This window comes from Oryx dammah, unplaced genomic scaffold (assembly GCF_014754425.2).
Source record: "Oryx dammah isolate SB20612 unplaced genomic scaffold, SCBI_Odam_1.1 HiC_scaffold_29, whole genome shotgun sequence".
NCBI classification, from domain to species: Eukaryota; Metazoa; Chordata; class Mammalia; order Artiodactyla; family Bovidae; genus Oryx; species Oryx dammah.
Window position 1 is genome coordinate 491,614 of NW_024070213.1, and position 19,594 is coordinate 511,207.

Below are 19,594 nucleotides of genomic sequence, written 5' to 3' on the forward strand. Positions count from 1 at the left end.
GGCGGGCGGGGGTGGAGCAACCACGCGGGGCCACTGAGGAGGCTGCCGGTTTATTGGGGAGCCGTGCCCACCCCCACCCCCGCCAGGTGGGTGGGGGCTGCGCGGTGCAGGTGTAGGGCCTGTCGTGGGGAGCAGAGCCTGGGGCAGGGGTGGCGAGTCGGCGTCGGGTGGAGACGGGTCAGGTCCTGACTGGACGTCTCGGCCGTCATGGAGAGACGGGAGCGGGGGCCGCCTCGTGGACTCAAGGGCTCGGCCCCGGGGTCTCCTGCGCGGAGTCCCCAGGGCTGTTAGGAGGATCACGTCACGCACAGCTCTGCCGCCCAGAGCGGGGGCTTGCTGCTGTAGGAGCGCCGCCGGCCGGCTGCCCCGCCGGTCTCCGCGGCCGTCTCGGACTCGGCAGCCTCTGACTCCCCGCCGTAAGGGGTCTCCAGCAGCTTCAGCACCCGCCGCACCTGCAGCGGGGTGGAGAGCGAGGGGGCCTGTTGGGGACCAGCCTCCTCGGCAACCAGCGAAGCGCGGGGGGGTTGGGGGGGGCAGGCGGCGCTTGCCTCCGAGAAGTCACCGCTCTCCGCAGCTTCAATGGCGCCCTGTGCAATGTAGTTCCTCAGCACGTACTTGGGGTTGTTGGCGCGCATGACACGTGTGCGCTCGGCCTGCCAGGTGGCCACGTCACTGCTGGCCTCCCAGTCCTTCTCAAGCCGGGCCCTGCAACCCACTGGGCGTCAGCCGCGTAGCTCGGCCTGCGCTGGGGTTGGGGTTGGGGGGGGAGGGGCACCGGGGGGAGGGCAGGGGGCACCTGTAGTCGTGGAGCCACGCGGCCCAGCGGCTCCTGTTCTTGCCGTGCAGCTCGGCCTCGCTCAGCTGCTCTAGCCGCGACTGCTGCTCCACGCGCTCCAGCTCCCGAGCCAGGCTCGCCCGCGTGCCGATGAGCGCCAGGAGCTGCGGGTTTGACTGCGCCAGCATGAGCATCATGGCCAGCTGCCTGCGCGGAGCGGGCTTGTGAGGGGCCCCAGGCCGGCCCTCCCGGCCTGCCACACTGCTGTGCTCGCCCCGCCAGGGTGGAGCCTGGCTCCGGTGGGTGGGGCAGATGGGGGAACGTGACCAGCACCCCCTGCACGTGACAGGCCCGTCCCCTGATGTTGACCCCGCCCATGGAGAACACAGCTGGGTGCTCCACCTGGGGAGGGGGGCAGGGCAGCCCCTGACACCCCCTTCTCAGTCACCCTGGCTCTGTGCTCAGCAGGTCCTGCCAGCTCAGCCTCCCTCACACTGCCTCACTAGATTCCTGCTGGGCACCAAGCCCGATGGGTTGAGTGTGGGCCCCACCCGCAGGACACAATGGTGTGGAAAGCCTGGGGGGCTGGAGACTGCGGGCCACACCCAGGCTCTTCCTGGGGAGCCTCCCTGGAGCAGAAGCCACCATGCCTCACCCTGTGCTGCCTGTGCCCCCATTCCAGCATCAGCATTGCGTCCTTTCCTCTGACTGGCGGGCCTCAGGGCTACAAAGCCAGGGTCTGACCACCCGTGGCTTTATTCTAAATATTCCTCCCTTTTCTGGAAACAAATTCCCGGGAAGCAAGACCCAAGCACGCACCGGGGATCCATCTGGGGTCGGAAGGCGAGCCTCAGCTCCTCCAGGGAGGCACACTGTGCAGTCAGCGCAGCCAGGAACTCATCCAGGTCTGGGGACTCCGGTGCAGCTGGGAAAGAGCTCAGCAGGTGGAAGGAGTTTGTGAAGTCAGCCCCTGGAACACAAAGCTGCTCAGGGCACCGCCCCGTCACCAGACGAGCACACGCGTTCATCTGGCGCGTGTGTGGAGCCCTGCTGGGCGTCAGGCCAGGGGTTCCTGACCCCCCCACCCCCAGCCTGTTCTGTGCTGCCAGCTTGGTTCCCACTCTGAACCTGACAAGCCAAGGCCTCCAAGCCCAGTCTCCTCATTGGTGACCTGCATAAACAGTCCAGGCACTGAGGCCAGCCCTGGCCCCAATGCTGTCTGGGCCTTCAGCGCTGCACGCTCTGGGAGCTGCAAGGTTGAGCCAGCAGAGGACATGAGGCGTGTCGCGTGCTGTCCTTGGCCTGGCTGGCTACATCAGTGTCACCATAACCCCTAAGGAAATGGCCAAAACCAGACAGAAGAGGAGTGGGGAACCAGAATGGTGTACACAAAAAACCACCTAAACAAGCGTGGAGACAGAAAACAAGGGGCAAAAACGGTGCAAGACGCCACAGTGAAGCAGCAGCATCCTCCCTCATCTGCAGCCCCTTTGAAAGTGAATGGACTCGGGCGCTCCCTGGCCCCGTGGTCAGCACTGTGCGTTCACTGTCAGGGGCGTGGGGTCGACCCCTGGCTGGGGACCCAAGATCTTGAGAGGACCCCTCCGCCGACCCTGCCCAAGTAAATGGATTAATGTCACTATTCAAAGAGCAAAGACCAGCAGGATGGATACAAAACACGATCCAATGACAGGAAGACACTGAAGACTCTTAAGCTGAAGGTGAAAAGATGGAGGAAACACACCACACGAATAGTAACCTACAGAGCTGGGTGGCTGTGCTGACACCAGAGAAGCAGACATTCTGTGAGCACTCGACAAAGAGGAGCGTGAGATTCGGGCGAGTCAGTTCAGCGAGAAGAGACGGCAGTCGAATGAGAGCCCCACGCACAGAGCAGGCACTCACAGACTGAAGGGCAAGCACATATTTTGGCTGTGCTGGGTCCTCCCTGTGGTTTGTGGGGCTTCTCTAGATGTGCAGGGGCTGAATTGTCATGCAGCACGTGAGACCTTAGCTTCCCAACAAAGGATCAAACCCATGCCCCTGCATTGGAAGAAAGATTCTTAACCACTGGACCACCGGGGAAGTCCCTGAATCCATGTTAGAGAAACTGTACTCCAATGGACAACAACAACAAAATACAACTGAAGGGCAGAGTCTAGCAGTTTTGTAGGAGCTGGGATATCAGCAGCTGACCCCTGGACAGACGGTCAACAAGGAAACACCACCAAACCCAGCCTTCCACCCAAGCTCGCAGCTTCTCCAGGACAGGCCGGGTGTCGGGCCCTAAAATTAGTCTTCGTACCCTGAGAACACTGGTGTACTCTGCAACCACAATGGAAAGAAGCTAGAAGTCACAAATGGAAAGAAAATTAGAGGGTGAGATGGTTGGATGCTACCATCGACTCAATGGACCTGAGTTTGAGCAAACTGGAATAGGGAAGCCTGGCTTGCTGCAGTCCATGGGGTTGCAAAGAGTCAGAAACAATTTAGCAACTGAATAACAATGTTAAAATTAATCAACTATTGGGTCTAAAAAGAAATCACAAGGGAAATGAGAAAACACTTGGAGGTATGAAACAAAAGCAGCAGTGCTCAGAGGGAAGTTTATAGTTATATATGTCTGGCCTAAAAGAACAGCACTCTTACCACCAGAAAAAAAATGTAACTGTATGTGGTGATGGTTTCATGTTGCACGCCTGAGACTTGTAAGATGCTACACATTAGCTACTTCTCAGTAAAAACATTTCAAATCAGTAGCCTAATCTTATACCTAAGGAACCAGGAAAAGAACAAATAAGAACAAACTTAACAGGAAGATGAAAGCAGAGGTAACTAGAGAAGCGAAGCGGGAGAGTGAGACCACAATCGGCTCTCCAAGATCAGGAAAACTGACAAAGTTTCAGCTAAACCAATAGAAAATGGACTTTATTGACTACACCAAAACTTCTGACTGTGTGGATCACAAGAAACTGGAAAATTCTTAAAGAGATGGGGATACCAGACCACCTGACCTGCTTCCTGAGAAATCTGTATGCAGGTCAAGAAACAACAGTTAGAACTGGACAAGGAACAACAGACTGGTTCCAAATTGGGAAAGGAGTACATCAAGGCTGTATATTGTCATCTTGTTTATTTAACTTCTGTGCAGAGTACATCATGAGAAACGCTGGGCTGGATGAAGCACAAGCTGGAATCAAGATTGGCAGGAGAAATATCAATAACCTCAGATATGCAGATGATACCACCCTTATGTCAGAAAATAAAGAGGAACTGAAGAGACTCTTGATGAAAGTGAAAGAGAGTGAAAAAGTTGGCTTAAAGCTCAACATTCAGAAAATGAAGATCATGACATCTGGTTCCATCACTTCATGGGAAATAGATGGGGAAACAATGGAAACAGTGAGATACTTCATTTTGGGGGCTCCGAAATCACTGAAGATGGTGATTGCAGCCATGAAATTAAAATGCTTGCTCCTGGGAAGAAAAGCTATGACCAACCTAGACAGCATATTAAAAAGCAGAGGTATTACTTTGCCAACAAAGGTCCGTCTAGTCAAAGCTATGGTTTTTCCAGTGGTCATGTATGGATGTGAGAGTTGGACCATAAAGAAGGCTGACTGCTGAAGAATTGATGCTTTCGAACTATGGTGTTGGAGAAAACTCTTGAGACTCCCTTAGACTGCAAGGAGATCAAACCAATCAACCCTAAAGGAAATCAGTCCTGAATATTCATTGGAGGGACTGATGCTGAGGCTGAAGCTCCAATACTTTGGCCACCTGATGCGAAGAGCTGACACATCAGAAAAGCCCCTGATGCTGGGAGGGATTGGGGGCGGGAGGAGAAGGGGACGACAGAGGATGAGACGGTTGGATGGCATCACTGACTCAATGGTTATGAATTTGAGCAAGCTTTGAGAGTTGGTGATGGACAGGGAGGCCTGGCGTGCTGCAGTCCATGGGGTAGCAAAGAGTCGGACATGACTGAACTGACTAACTGAAAGCAGTAAAGGAAGAAAATAAGTAACAGTGATGATATCATTACTGAAATAAAAGACTAAGAGGACACTGTGAATAATAATTCAGATAACTTAGACAACAGATTCCTAAAAACATAAATTACCAGAACTGACTCAGGAAGAAAAAGAAAATCTCAATAGTCCCATAGCAAGTAAAGAGATTGTAAACTTCCTGACATATGAAATGTCAGGACAAGAGGGCTTCATGGTGAAGTCTACCAAACATTTAAAGAAGAGTTAACACCAATCCTTAGACTCTTCTAGAAAACAGGAGGAAACATTTTCTAACTCATTTCATGAAACCAGCACTGTCTTGATACCAAAGCCAAACAAAGGTACGATGAGAAAAGAAAGTCACAGACCAGTATCCCTTGTAAGTACAGACGTAAGGAACCTCAGCAAAATACTAGAAGGACTGAGTATGCAGGGTTTACCCCAGCATGCAAGCGGTGTCTGTGAGTCCCCTCCCAACCTCGGGGGGATGGTGTTTGGAGACGGGGCCTTTGGGAGGTAGGTACGAGGGTGCAACCCTTCTAGCGGCTCTGTGTTCCTGCTCCCCACTTTGCCCTGTGAGGACGCAGCCAGCAGATGGCACCCCGAGGCTGGACGTCCAGCCACCAGGCTGTGAAAAGCAGTTTAAACAGAGGCAGCACAGGGACAATGAAGTAAGCCTGCGCGGTCACCTCGATTGGCGCACAGTGTGAAAGCGCGCAGCAGTGGGCAGGAGGGAGTGTGGTCTACTGAGCGGAGCCAGTGTGAGCTGGCCTGTGGCTCACGGCACACTCACGTGAAGGCTGCTTTCCCCAAGGGCGCCCGGCCGGCCACTTCTGTTGGGCAGCACTGGGCCTCCGAGCCGGATCAGCCAGGAAGTCACACACGCCTTGCAAAGGCAGTCCCAGTGGACGGGAGATGGGGACCCAGACAGCCGCAGCCCGTGAGCAAGCCACCCCCGCTCACCGGTCAGGTGCATGGTCTCCAGGAGCTGGGCCACCAGGGCGCCATCCCCCTCCTGCTCCGTCTGCACGAGGCCCAGCTTCCGGCGCATCTTCTGCAGGTAGTGCCGGCCGAACTCAGAGTCGAACTCCTCTGCCAGGATGGCCTCGGCCAGCTCGAGGGGCAGCGCGGGGTCCAGGGCCTCGGCCAGCTTCTGCAGGTTCCACTTGCACACCTCGGGCTGCTTGCTGTACGAGTAGCGCCCGGCGGTGTCGGAAGCGTTGCACACGTGATCAGGGTCGTACCTGCCGCACGGGCAAGAGTGGGTGGTGCCTAAAGGGACCCACCGAGGGACCCGGGTGGACACCACTGTCCTGCCCTGTCCCACGGGGCCCTTCAGCCTCACCTGCCCCTTCAGCCCACTTTCTACCCAAGAGTGGAGGGTGCTGGTTAAACGCTTCTGTGCTAGAGCCCTCTGGGGGATTCCTGCTCTGGGAATGGCTAGCTGACCAGGCCTTGCTAAGAATCAAACACTGAACAGGACCTTCATGAAAACAGCCATGCGGGCCTGTGATGCCCGTGCATATGTGGCTCCCCGGGGGCCGATGGCAGGCAGCGGGACGCCCACCTGTCCAGGAAGCCGAAGGGCCCGTAGTCGATGGTGAGCCCCACGATGCTCATGTTGTCTGTGTTGAGCACGCCGTGGCAGAAGCCCACACACTGCCACTCAGCCACCAGCCGGGCCGTGCGCCGCGTCACCTGCAACAGGATGGCCGCCGCTGCGCCCGCTGGGCCCGGCCCCTCCGCGTGACTCCCAGGGCCTGCCCAGCGTCCCGCCCTGACTTGGGAAGAACACCTGAGGACGTGAGAAGGAACCCCCCCACACCACCGCCTCTTAAGTTCAGTCGCTCAGTCGTCCGACTCTTTGCGACCCCATGAATTGCAGCACACCAGGCCTCCCTGTCCATCGTCTCTCAGGCCTCCCTGTCCGTCGTCTCTCATATACTCACTATTCTGGCTTTTACCCAAACCAGAGAAATCAGGGAACCCTGACGTTCTCACGATACAGGCCCCCACGTGCGAAGACCATGTCAAAAGAAGGAAGCAAGACACCACATTATCAGGCAAACCCGCCCCAGGTCCAGCCTTACCTGGGGCTGCAGGGGATGAGGCTCCACCAGCCTACCTGGGCAGCCAGGGACCAGCGCCGGCCCTGCCGCCCCACACCCAGCCAGGGGGAGCCCTGTGAGCTGCAGGTGCACCCGACGGCCCTGTGGCCCGCTGAGCAGCCCACCCGCAGTGTGCCTTCTGAAGCCGCAGGCACTGTCTGCATTGGACAGCACCACGCTTGGCTTCACTGACCAAGAGGCCAGGCTCAGGCTGCCACCTTGGGTGTGAGCGGGGCCTCAAGCCTCCCGGCTCTGCCCGCGTGACAGATGGGAAGACACTGACTGAAGGGTCTGGGGAGGGGCCAGGCCGCCCCAACGTGTCTCTGCACATGGCCCCCGGGTGCAGGCAGGGCCCAACATGCTGCTCTGTGCCCACTTGCGGGAGCGCCTGCACGGCCCCTAGGACCACGCTTGAGAGTTCTGGGGTGCATTCAGCCCTGAGCCAGGACAGTCAGCGTGTCCCCCAATCAAGAGGCTTAGGGGTGTGTGCTGGGGGCGGCTGTGTGCACAGGCCCCAGGCGGGAGACCCAGCACCCGCCAGCCCTGACTCCCCCAGATCTCTGCACGGCTCCTCGAGGCTGCTCAAATGGGGGTCAGTCCCAGGACCCTGACCCTCAGCACCGGAGAAGCTAGCCCTGGGCCAAGCCAGTGGGTGGTGACGAGGGTTTGGGACAGGAGGGGACTCAGAGGGCAGGACACCCAGCGCCCACCCTTGGGGGCGGCCCCGACTGACCTCCCGGAAGAAGGCGGCGTGTCTCTGCACGTGGTCTCCGGGGTGAGAGGCCTGGATCTCAGGGTAGAAGGTGCCGATGACGTAGTCGAGCATCTGCAGTCGGATGTCATCCCTCCCCACGCTGGGGCCCGCCCGGCCCGTGTGCTCGTCTCTGGACTTGAAGATCTCGAAGGATCCGAACCTGGAGGGGAGACCCACGTTGATCACAGGTCAAACAGGACACCTCCCCTCTTGAGTGAGGTGGGAAGGGGGCTGCTGCCAGCGCCCGTGGCCAGGGCAGGGGTCAAACCATACAGACACGGCTGATGTCCAGGGACACAGGCTGGTACAGGGCGCCTCCCAGGGCACGTGGGGCGGGACAGCCACGGCCGCCCTGCGGGGATGAGGGGATCCGTGCTGCCTCACGGAGGGGGGAGGCCTGCACTGGGGTGAGCTGGGGTCGGCAGTGGGGCAGCTACACCCCCAGGGGGCAGGGCAACGTCCAAAGCCAGGTTTGCTGGTCACATGGGCCGACTACCAGCAGTTTGTGGGTGGAGGCCAGCAGTGCTGCCCGACCACCTACGAGACACAGACCGGCCCTCAGCAGACCATCTGGTCTGGCCCTGGGGGCCCAGCACCTCCACCCCAGAGACAAAGGCGAAGCCAGAGACGGCCGAGCCATGGGGTCGGCTGGTACCGAGCACTTGATTCCAGGCAGCTTGGTGACTGCGAGGACGCACAGGCCCCAGCAGCAGGAGGCCTCCACTCGGCAGACGGGGCCCCGGGAGCGGGAGTGCTGGGCGTCACGGGCGCTCGTCCAGCCACGCGGGTGAGGCCGCATTCCCCGCGCCTGACGCAGCCCCTGGTCACAGACCAGGTCGTGGCTCTGGGCTCGCTGCCCAGCCCCTGGCCTGGGGACGTGAGTGCGCGGGTCTTACCTGAGGAACGTGGGGGCCAGGCGCAGCACCACGGCACACGGCTCGGGCCGCGGGTTCCCGTCGTAGAAGGCGTCACGCACGACAGTGGACTGAGATGAGACGCAGGAGCCAGCCCGCGTGGTGGGGATGCCCAGGTGGAACATGGCCTCGCTGCACAGGAACTCGCGGATGCTGGAGCGCAGCACCTTGCGGCCGTCCGCCTGTCTGAGGTCAAGCACAGAGGTCACTGCCGGGCGCCGGCAACACAGGCGCAGCTGCAGGCCGAAGGGACAGGAGGAAAGCCGCTACCAGCTCCTTAAAACCAGCCCAGGAGCAGCTCTGACAGCACCATGGAGCGAGTCTGTTTTGAATGACCCCAGATGCTATGCCCCTAACGTCCTGCAGGTCTAGACCCACAGCATGGGTGCCCGGCCTGCTGTGGGAGCCGAGTCCACACTGAGACAGGGAGAGCCGCTGCCTGAGTCACACGCACACTCGTAACTCTGCAGTTCTGTGTCTAAGGGTTTACTTTGTAAAAAGCGCAACAACACAGACACAGCACCGTCTGCAGTGCAGGGAGGACCCCGGTCCACTTGGGGCAGCTTGGAATGACTCCGACGTTCTCTTCTTATCCTAAACTGACATAATCATGGTTTTAAATAGACTTTATTTTCCTAGGCAGTGTTACGCTCTCAGCAAAACCGATCAGAACACAGAGGTTTCTCATATATCCCCCAGCATCAACACTCCTCCCAGACAGGACATCCATCAGTCAGTGAACCCACACTGACGTCACCACCCCCAGAGCCCATGTTTACATCAGGGGTCCCCCTTGGTGTTGCCCATGCTGTGGGTCTGGACAACTGCCCAGACAGGGACCCACCGTGACTACAGGGGTCACACAGAGAAGTTTCACTGCCCAAAGTCCTCTGTCCTCCACCGAGCCATCTCTCAGCCCCCAACCCCTGGTCGTTTTACTGTCTCCAGAGTTGCCTTTTCCAGAATGTCATAGTGTCACAGACTTGGAATCATACTGCGTGACCTTCTCAGACTGACTTTCCTCACTTACTGATATGCACGCAAGCTTCAAACCTGTTCCTTAATGGCTTGATGGCTTCTTTCTTTTCTTTCTATTCTTTTGCTGAATAATATTCCATCATCTGTTCGATCTCTTCACCTTGAAGGACATCTTGGTGGCTTCCGAGTTTTGGCAGTTAGGCATACAGTTGCTGTGAACATCCGTATACAGAGTTCCACGTGGACACGTTTTTAACTCCTTTGGGTAAATACTAAGCCGTGTGATTGCTGGATCGTACGGTGACAACAGACTTGGCTTGGTAAGAGCACCAGTCTCCCCAAGCGGCCGGCCCATTCTGCACTCCCAGAAGCCACGGTGTGCTTTCTTGTTGCTCCAGGCCCTTGCTAGCATTTTGTGTTGTCAGTGTCCTGGGACTTGGCCGTTCTCCCGGGCGTAGTGCTGTCTCACTGTTTTAATTTGCGTTTTCCTGATGACACATGATGCGAAAGATCTTTCCACGTGCTTAGATGCCATCTCTGTCTCTTCTTTGGGGAGGTGTCTAACAAAGTCTTTGCCCCATTTTAAAATAAGTTTGTTTTCTTATTGTTGAGTTTTAAGAGTTCTTTGTATGTTTTGGATGATAGACATTCATCAGACGTGTCTTCGGCAGAGATTTTCTCCCAGTCTGTGGCTTGCCGTTCTCCTGACACTTTCACAGAAGTTTTACATTTAATAAAGGCCAGCCTATCGTTTCTTTCATAGATCCTGTCTTCTGTGTTGTATCTAAAAAGCCATTTCCATACCTGAGGTCATTCAGACTCTGCTTTATCTTCTAGGAGTTTCACAGGTTTGCATTTTGTGTGCAGGTCTGCCATCCATTCTCAGTTAATTTTTGTAAAGGGCGTCAGTCTGTCTCTAGATTCTCTTTTTTTAAAATGTGGACTTCCAGTTGTTCCAGTTCAGTTCAGTCGCTCAGTTGTGTCTGACTCTTTGCAACCCCATGGACCACAGCACGCCAGGCCTCCCTGTCCATCACCAACTCCTAGAGTTCACCCAAACCCATGTCCATTGAATCGGTGATGCCATCCAACCATCTCATCCTCTGTCGTCCCCTTCTCCTCCTGCCCTCAATCTTACCCAGCATCAGGGTCTTTTCAAATGAGTCAGCTCTTCGCATCAGGTGGTGGCCAAAGTACTGGAGTTTCAGCTTCAGAATCAGTCCTTCCAATGAACACCCAGGACTCATCTCCTTTAGGATGGACTGGTTGGATCTCCTTGCAGTCCTAGGGACTCTCAAGAGTCTTCTCCAACACCACAGTTCAAAAGCATCAATTCTTCGGCGCTCAGCTTTCTTTATAGTCCAACTCTTACATCCATACATGACCACTGGAAAAACCACAGCCTCGACTAGATGGACCTTTGTTGACAACGTAACGTTTGTTTTTTAATATGCTGTCTAGGTTGGTCATAACTTTCCTTCCAAGGAGTAAGCGTCTTTTAACTTCATGGCAGTCACCATCTGCAGTGATTTTGGAGCCCAGAAAAAGAAAGTCTGACACTGTTTCTCCATCTATTTGCCATGAAGTGATGGGACCAGATGCCACGATCTTAGTTTTCTGAATGTTGAGCTTTAAGCCAACTTTTTCATTCTCCTCTTTCACTTTCATCAAGAGGCTTTTTAGCTCCTCTTCACTTTCTGCCATAAGGGTGGTGGCATCTGCATATCTGAGGTTATTGATATTTCTCCCGGCAATCTTGATTCCAGCTTGTGTTTCTTCCAGTCCAGCGTTTCTCATGATGTACTCTGCATAGAAGTTAAATAAGCAGGGTGACAATATACAGCCTTGACGTACTCCTTTTCCTATTTGGAACCAATCTGTTGTTCCATGTCCAGTTCTAACTGTTGCTTCCTGACCTGCATACAGATTTCTCAAGAGGCAGGTCAGGTGGTCTGGTATTGCCATCTCTTTCAGAATTTTCCACAGTTTATTGTGATCCACACAGTCAAAGGCTTTGGCATAGTCAATAAAGCAGAAATAGATGTTTTTCTGGAACTTGCTTTTTCCATGATCCAGCAGATGTTGGCAATTTGATCTTTGGTTCCTCTGCCTTTTCTAAAACCAGCTGGAACATCTAGAAGTTCACGGTTCACGTATTGCTGAAGCCTGGCTCGAAGAATTTTGAGCATTACTTTACTAGCGTGTGAGATGAGTGCAATTGTGCGGTAATTTGAGCATTCTTCGGCATTGCCTTTCTTTGGGATTGGAAAGTTGTTCCAGTAAAATCTGTTGAAAATACTATCATTGCTCCATCGGATTGCCTTTGCCCCTTTGTCAAAGACCCATGTTTATGCAGGTCTATTTCTGGGCTCTCTGCTCTGTTCCACTGATCTATCCATTCTTTGGGCAAAACCACACCCTCTTGATTACCACAGCTTTACAGTCAGTCTTGAAGTGGGGGCGCTGCCAGTCCTGACTTTGTTCGTCTCCCTCAATACTGAGGTATTCTGGGTTTTCTGCCTCTTGATAAAAATTTTAGAATCATTTTGTCAATTTCTACAAGATAACTTGCTGAGACTTCAACTGGGGTTGCACTGACTCTACAGACTGAGTTGGGAAGAACCGACATCTTGGCAATATTAAGTCTTCCTATCCGTGAACACGGAGCATCTTTACTCTGACTTAGTTATTTATTTTTTCATCAGCCTTGTAGTTTTCCTCATAGAGGTCTTTTGTTAGATTCACACCTAAGTATTTCATTTTCAGCAAAGCTAATGTAACCAGTGTTTTTAATTTCAAATTCCACTAACTGCTCTGAGCTCATTTTGGTCCATTCTTTGAGATTTTCTACATAGATGTCCATTTGCAAACAAAGACAGTTTTTTATTTCTTCCATCTCAATGTGTATGCCTTTGATTTTCTTACCTTGTTGCATTAGCGAGGACCTCCAGGGCTGCTGAGAAGCAGTGGTGAGATGGAACATCCTTGCCTTGTTTATGATCTTAGTGGGAAAGCTCTGAGGTTCTCATGATGAAGTAGCTATAGGTTTTCTCATGATGACAATTTAGCTATAGGTTTTCTGTAGAAACTCTAATAGAGTTGAGGAAGTTCCTCTCTATTTCTGATTTATCATGAAGAGTGTTAGAGTCTGTCAAATGCCTTTTCTGCTTCAACTAATATATGATTTTCCTTCTTTAGCCTGTGGATCTGCTGGATCACACTGACTGATTTTTGCATGTTGAACGAGCCCTGCATACTTGGAATAAATCCCTTTGGTGGTGATGTATAATTCTTTTCATACATTGTTGAATTTTATCTGCTAATGTTTTGTTGAGGAATTCTTTGTCTGTGTTCATGAGGGATTTTGGTCTATAGTTTTCTTGTATTGCCTTTATCTAGATCTGGTATCAGGGCAATGCTGGACTCAGAATGAGTCAGGGATTAGTTCCTCTGCTTCCATTCTCTGAAAAGAGTGGCATAATTTTGTCCTTAAATGTTTGGTAGAATTCACCAGCAAACTTATCTGGGCCCGATGCTTTCTGTTTTGGAAGCCTACTAATTGATTCAATCTCTTTAATATATATAGGCCTATTCAGATGGTCTATTTTTTCTTGTGAGTTTTGGCAAATTTTGCCTTTCAGGGAATTGGTCCTTTTCATCTAGGCTAGCAAATTTGTGAACATAGTACTGTTCAAAGTCTTTTAATTTCCTTTTACTGTCTATACGAATTGTGTGATCTTCCCTTTTTGATTCCTGGTATTTGTAATTGCGTCCTAACTTTCTTTCCCAGTTAGCCTGGCTAGAGGCTTATTGATTTTACAGATATTTTCAAAGAGAAAGCTTCTGATTTCACTGATTTCTCCTCTATTTATTTCCTATTTCAATTTCACTGATTTCTGCTCATTCTTTTTATTTTTTGTTTACTTTGGAAAGCAGCTATGCTTACCACAATACCACCAACACACACAATGGTTATTTTTTTGCTTACTTTGGATTGGATTTGCTCTTTTCTTTGTGGTTTCCTAGGTGGACACTTAAATATTGGTTTTAGATCTCTTTTCTTTACTAACATATGCACTCACTCACTGCTATAAACATAAAAGCTCTGCTTTCACTGTACCCCACACATTTGATATTTTTACTTTCATTTAGTTCAAAACATTTAAAAATTTCTCTTGGGATGGTGGCTCAGATGGTAAAGAATCTGCCTGCAATGCTGGAGACTCAGCTTCGATCCCTGGGTTGGGAAGAGCCTCTGGAGAAGGGAATGGCTACCCATTCCAGTGTTCTCTCCTGGAAGAGTCCACAGAGGAGCCTGGGGGGCCGCAGGCCCTGGAGCTGGAAAGAGTCACACATGACGGAAGCAACTGACATGCATTATTTAGAAGTATGTTGCATAATCTCCAAGAATTTGGGGGTTTCAAGTGATCTGTTGGGAGAAGGCAATGACAACCCACTCCAGTGCTCTCGCCTGGAAAATCCCATGGACGGAGGAGCCTGGTGGGCAGCAGTCCATGGGGTCGCCAAGAGTCAGACACGACTGAGCAACTTCACTTTCACTTTTCACTTTCATGCATTGGAGAAGGAAATGGCAACCCACTCCAGTGTTCTTTCCTGGAGAATCCCAGGGATGGGGGAGCCTGGTGGGCTACCGTCTATGGGGTCGCACAGAGTTGGACATAACTGAAGCGAGTTAGCAGCAGCAGTGATCTGTTATTGATATCTAGTTTGATTCCGTTGTGGACTGAGAACAGACACTGTATAATTTCTATTTTAAAAAATTTGTTTAGGTGTGTTTTATGGCTTAGAATGTGGTTTATCTGGATAAATGTTCCATGTGGGCCTGAGAAGAATATGTGTTCTGTTGTTAAATGAAGTAGGCCTAGATGTTCATTATATCCAGTTAACCGATGATGTCAATTGAGCTCAAAAGTGTCCTTATCAATTTTCTGCCTGTTGGCTCTGTCCACTTCTGATAGAGGGGTGTTGAAGTCTCAGCTATGATAGTGGGTTCCTCTATGCCTCTCTGAAGCTGTCAGTTTCTGCCAAATGGTACTCTGATGCTGCTGTTTGACACATATACCTTAAGGACGGGCTTCCCTGATGGCTCAATTGATAAAGAATCCGCCTGCAATGCAGGAGACCTTGGTTTGATCCCTGGGTCAGGAAGATCTGCTGGAGAAGGGAAAGGCTCCCCACTCCAGTACTCTGGCCTGGAGAAGTCCATGGACTGTACTGTCCGTGGGCTCACGAAGAGTCTGACACGACGGAGCGCCTTTCACTCACTCACCTTAAGGACTTGTCCTGCCATGCTGGCCCCTCTTTATCCCTAGTGACTTTCCTTACTCCAAAGCTCACTCTTTCTGGAATCAATATGGCTACGCCTGCTTGTTTTTGGGTTAGTGTTAGCATGGTACACTAGTATCCATTTACTTTTAACCTACAGGTTTTCATATTTAAAGTGGATTTCTTATGGACAACATATAAGACTTTTTAAAAATTCTTTTGATAGTATCTTGTGTTTTAATTAGTGCATTTCAATCAAAATGTTTAGGCCAGAGTGTTTTCCTTTCACTCTTTTCCTTTTTTTTTCCTTCCTTCCTCCTTCCCACCCCCCACCCCATCTTTTGTGGTTTTAATTGAGCATTTTGTGATTGTATTTTCTCCTTTTTCACTAGTTCTCTCCTGGCATATCAGTAATACTTTTTTGTGTTTTGTTTTCTTCCTCTTTGAAAAACGGTTGCCCTGGAGTTTGTAATACACATTCACAACTAATCCAACTCGTACTTTCCAGGACCACTGTACTACTGCAGAGGGAGCATGAGCACTTCATAACAACAGAGAGAATCCCTACCTCTTCCTCCCATCCCTTATTCCATCTGGGGTCATTAATTTCACTTACATATGATCAAACGCATTGTTTCCACTATTTGAAACTATTACCTGTTGTATCAGTTAAGACGAAAAGTAAAGCTTGTATTCTACATTCACTGCCTTCTCCTGTGCTCTTGCTTTGATTATGTTGATTCAAGTTCCTGACCTGTCTCATTTTCATTCTCTACATCTTTCAACATTTTTTTGCAAAACAGATCTAATGGTAACAATTTCCCTCAACTTTTGTTTGAGGTAGTCTGTCTCCTTCACTGCTAAAGGACCATTTCACGGGGCACAGAATCCTAGGTGGGTGAATTTTTCCCCTTGCTCCACTTTCTTTTGCTCGCCGGGCTTTTGAGAGGTCCGCTGTCATTCCAATCTCTGCTCCTCTGTGCGTGAAGTGTGTCCTTCCTCCAGCTTTTTTCACTTTTTCCCTTTATTTTTGCTTTTCTGTAGTTTGAAAATTATAAAGCTTAGGTGTAGTTTTTTTTTTTTTTTTTGTAGGGGGGTCAGGTAGACATTTATCTTGGTGTATGCTGAGCTTCTTGCATCTGTTTGGTACCTGGTATTAATTTGGGGAAATTCTCAGTCACCGCAGCAAGTGTGTCTTCCGTCCCCTTTTTCTCTCCTGGCATCCTACTGCATGCTACCTGCCTCGTTTGCTGCCCTGCAGTTCTTGCAACAGTGTTTGGGCTTTTTCAGGTTTTCCTTTGCATCTTTGTAGGTTTCTCCTGAGATATCCTCAAGCTCAGAGACTTTTCCTCATCTGTGTCCAGTCTCGTAATATGTCCATCAGAGGCATGCTTCATTTTTGTTAGTGTTTTTACTAGAAATCTCTAGCACTTCCTTCTGGTCTTTCTCAGAACTTCCATCTCGCTGCTCACATTGCCCATCTGTTCTTGCACGCTGCCTACTTTGTCCATTAGAGCCTTTGACATATTAATCACAGTTATGTCAAGTCTTTGGCCTGATAGTTCCAACACCTCTGCCATGTCTGAGGCTAATTCTGATGCTGGCCCTGTCGCTTCCAACTGTGTTTTCTGCCTTTCAGTATGTTTTATAATTTTTTCTTGATAGCCAGGCATGATGTTTGGGGCAAACAGAAGAGCTATAAGCTGGCCTCTGTGATGTGGTGGTGGCAGTGAAGCTGGGCCTCTGGGCTGAGAACATCCACATGCGCTGTTCAGCCTCCCCTCCGCCAGAGGCTGGAGCCGGGCCCTTCCCCTTCCCCAGGTCAGTCAGGCTCTGAGAAGACCCCAGCAGGTCAGCCTCGGGTTAATTAGCTCCCCCTGAGGGCAGGCTTGCTAAGAACACGGTGCTCCTGTGAACTTCACACGGCTCCATTTCCCCACTCCTGCCAGAAGCACAAAGGGATTTTCCACCAGCATTCACTGTGAGGACCTAGTGGAGCTCCAGGAGACAAAACTCAGCGAAGCGCAGGGGCCCCTTGTGACTGGGGCCCTTGGGGTTTTAACTGGCTTGTCCGCACTCAGCCTCCAGCAAATCATCACTTGCAGGGCAAGTGTTCCTGGAGACTCCTGCTCTGCTGATGCACAATTCTCTGGCTTTGCCTGTCAGTCTCTCCAGTCGGGGCGGGGTCGGGGGTGGGCAGCGATTTGCCCTCTGACCTCCCTTTTCTTGCAAATCTAAGAAGACCTGTTGATTTTTCAGTGTGTTCAGCTTTTCACCCGTTAGAATGGAGTGACGATATCCAAGGTTTCTTACTCTGTGTTTTTTTAAATTACAGGAAAGTCACAGCAGTGCATGAGCCGGCCTGCATGAGCCAGGTTCTTGGCCCTCCTTGTAAGGCAAGGGGGCTGGACACCTTGACCTCCAAGAGCCCCCACCCAGCAAGCAACCACAACAAAGTGAGTTTGGATCTCTGCCCTTCAGAGTTGGGCCTGGTGCCCTGGCCTGGCCCAGGGCACAGAAGCGTCCAAGCACTCCCCCAGCGGGAAGGCACTTAGAAACTTCTCTAGGAAAAAAAACTCTGGGCTCACTTCTGTCTCACCCGCCAAAGGACAAACACGGTGCATGAAGGTGCCTGGGATGCGCCTCTACCCACGTCCTCTGCAGGGAAGAGGCCAGTATGAGTCTGAGGTGCCGGGGCATGCGCCTAGAGTGGGACCAGGGGTCAGCAGACACCTCCGTGGGCCTCCACACGGCGTGGGGGCCACTTCGGCCTCCTGCCTCACCCTCACCCAGGAGGAGCTTATTTCAGGTGCGACTGACACCTCTGGAAACCAGGCCTGACGGTCACCCCAAGGCTGTCTGCAGGCTGACCGCACCTGCCTCTGGTCGGTGAGACTCACCTGCATTCCACTCACCCCCCCGTGGTCTGTAATCTGTCCTCAAATGTCACGCCACCCCTGCCCTGGCCTGTTCAGCAGGAATCCAGCACTGTTCAAGCTACTTGTGGATCTGGTAAGAAATGATCCAGAAAACAGACAGGCTACGTCCTTGCCCAGGGCAAGGTGCCCAAAGCAGAAACCAGAACCGTATAATGATCACACAGCAAGGGGACAGGGCCTTCCCTAACCCTGCCCCACAGAGAGGGACACACGGCAAGCACTGCTGCCCCTGCCGTCCTGAAACCCCAGCCCCCACGGAGGCAAAGGCAAGAAGCCACCCGTCCCTCCAGCCCCACCTCACACCTGGGGACGCCAGCAGCTGCTGGCCTAACCCACTCACACCACTTCAGATGGCAGCCTCAAGTGTTGTTGAGGCTGGGGACCCCAGGAAACGCTGGGGCTGGTAGGTGGGCACAAGTCTGTGAACAGTCAGACAGCCCCTTTCTTTTAAAGGACTTCAGGTCTGGAAACACTGACTTACAACTCAAGTCTTCAAACATTAAAAGCAACTTCCAGCAGCATGTTACTCTCAAAAAAATGTTTTTATAACAAAAACAAATAGGCAAAATGAACACAGGAAGTTGGAAGATGCTTATACAGTGTGCAAGCCCCAGTGTGACCGTTTACACGTGACCGAAGGTGCAGACAACTCTGAGCAGGTTGTTCCAGGACCGTGGTGGGGGTGCCAGGCTGAACTTAGGACGTCTCAGACACAGAAAGGTTTGAAGACTAGGCTGTGAGGTGGAGCTGCTACAGAAGTGGGGGTGGGGGGCGGGTTCAGTACCTGGACAGAGGGGCGGCGAGAGCTCGTGGGAGGGGCCAGACAACAGCCACACCTTCAGAATGTCTTTGAACATAAAACTCCAAGTTAGGTGTAATTCTTCTGGCCATTCAACAGGCATTTAACAGTATGGGCGACGGATATGAACTTTTTTGTGTTAAAGAGCAGAACAGACTGTCAGTCGCGGGCATACAGCAGAGGCGGGACAGCTGGGCACCCTGCTGGGTAGGGATCTGGACCCAGGCCGGCAGCACGAGCCCCCGGAGGAGCACGGACAGCGCCCACCTCACTGCGCCCTCAGAACAGGGCTGGCCCCAAGTGCTCGGAGTAAGTAGGCATCCGCGGTGCCAAGTGTGTGGGAGGCAAGCCGACGGCCCGGTCAGCATTGAGACGAAGCCTTGAGCGCCGGAGCGCTGGCAGCCCCGCGGGGCACGCGGGAAACACGAGCGTGTCACGCGCAGAACTGGCTCCGAAGTCCGTGGGTCGTTTATCAGAACAGGGCACGGGCAGCGGCCAGCGCGGCGGGATCAGACGCTCAGCCCGACCCAAAAGGCCGCAGGGCCGCACCGTGCCAGACGGGGGCGCGGGGGCGCTCGGGGGCGGCCAGGAGCCGCGCACAGCTCCTGGCCTTTCGGCCCGGCCCCGGGCCTTGGGCCTCGGCCCGGGCGCGCCTGCCCAGCTCGCTCTAGGGTCCCGGGCCACACGCCTCACCCGCGGGCGCACCCCGAAACACACCTGGAGAAGGGCGTGGGCCCCGCGCCCTTGAGCTGCAGCTCCCAGCGCTCGCCGGCCTCGGTGCACACCTCGCCCAGGTACATGGCGGCGCCGTCGCCCAGCTGCCCGGCGAACTGGCCGAACTGGTGGCCGCAGTAGCAGTGCGCGGCGGGCTCGGCGCCCGGCAGCAGCGCGTTGCCGCTGAAGAAGAGCGCGGCCTCGGCCTCGCGCGCCTCGCGGGCGGCGGCGGCGGCGGGCGGCGCGTCCAGGCCCAGCAGCGCCAGCGCGGGCTCCGACAGCGCCACGACGCGCGGCTGCTGCAGGGGCTCGGG

The 19,594-nt window shown here is 53.0% G+C and overlaps 1 protein-coding gene across 1 annotated transcript in view; it reads right to left on the minus strand.

Annotated features, from left to right (window-relative positions):
• Window positions 1–31: 31 nt before the first annotated feature.
• The window catches only part of SELENOO (selenoprotein O), a 20,140-nt gene continuing 577 nt past the window's right edge, over window positions 32–19,594 (minus strand). The window contains exons 2-10 of the mRNA XM_040233141.1: window positions 19,284–19,588; window positions 8,547–8,750; window positions 7,630–7,810; window positions 6,356–6,486; window positions 5,752–6,032; window positions 1,595–1,745; window positions 797–982; window positions 549–705; window positions 32–452 (exon numbers count right to left, since the gene is read on the minus strand). Coding sequence (XP_040089075.1) covers window positions 288–452; window positions 549–705; window positions 797–982; window positions 1,595–1,745; window positions 5,752–6,032; window positions 6,356–6,486; window positions 7,630–7,810; window positions 8,547–8,750; window positions 19,284–19,588 — 1,761 coding nt within the window. The 3' untranslated portion in view covers window positions 32–287. The remainder of the gene's footprint in view (window positions 453–548; window positions 706–796; window positions 983–1,594; window positions 1,746–5,751; window positions 6,033–6,355; window positions 6,487–7,629; window positions 7,811–8,546; window positions 8,751–19,283; window positions 19,589–19,594) is intronic.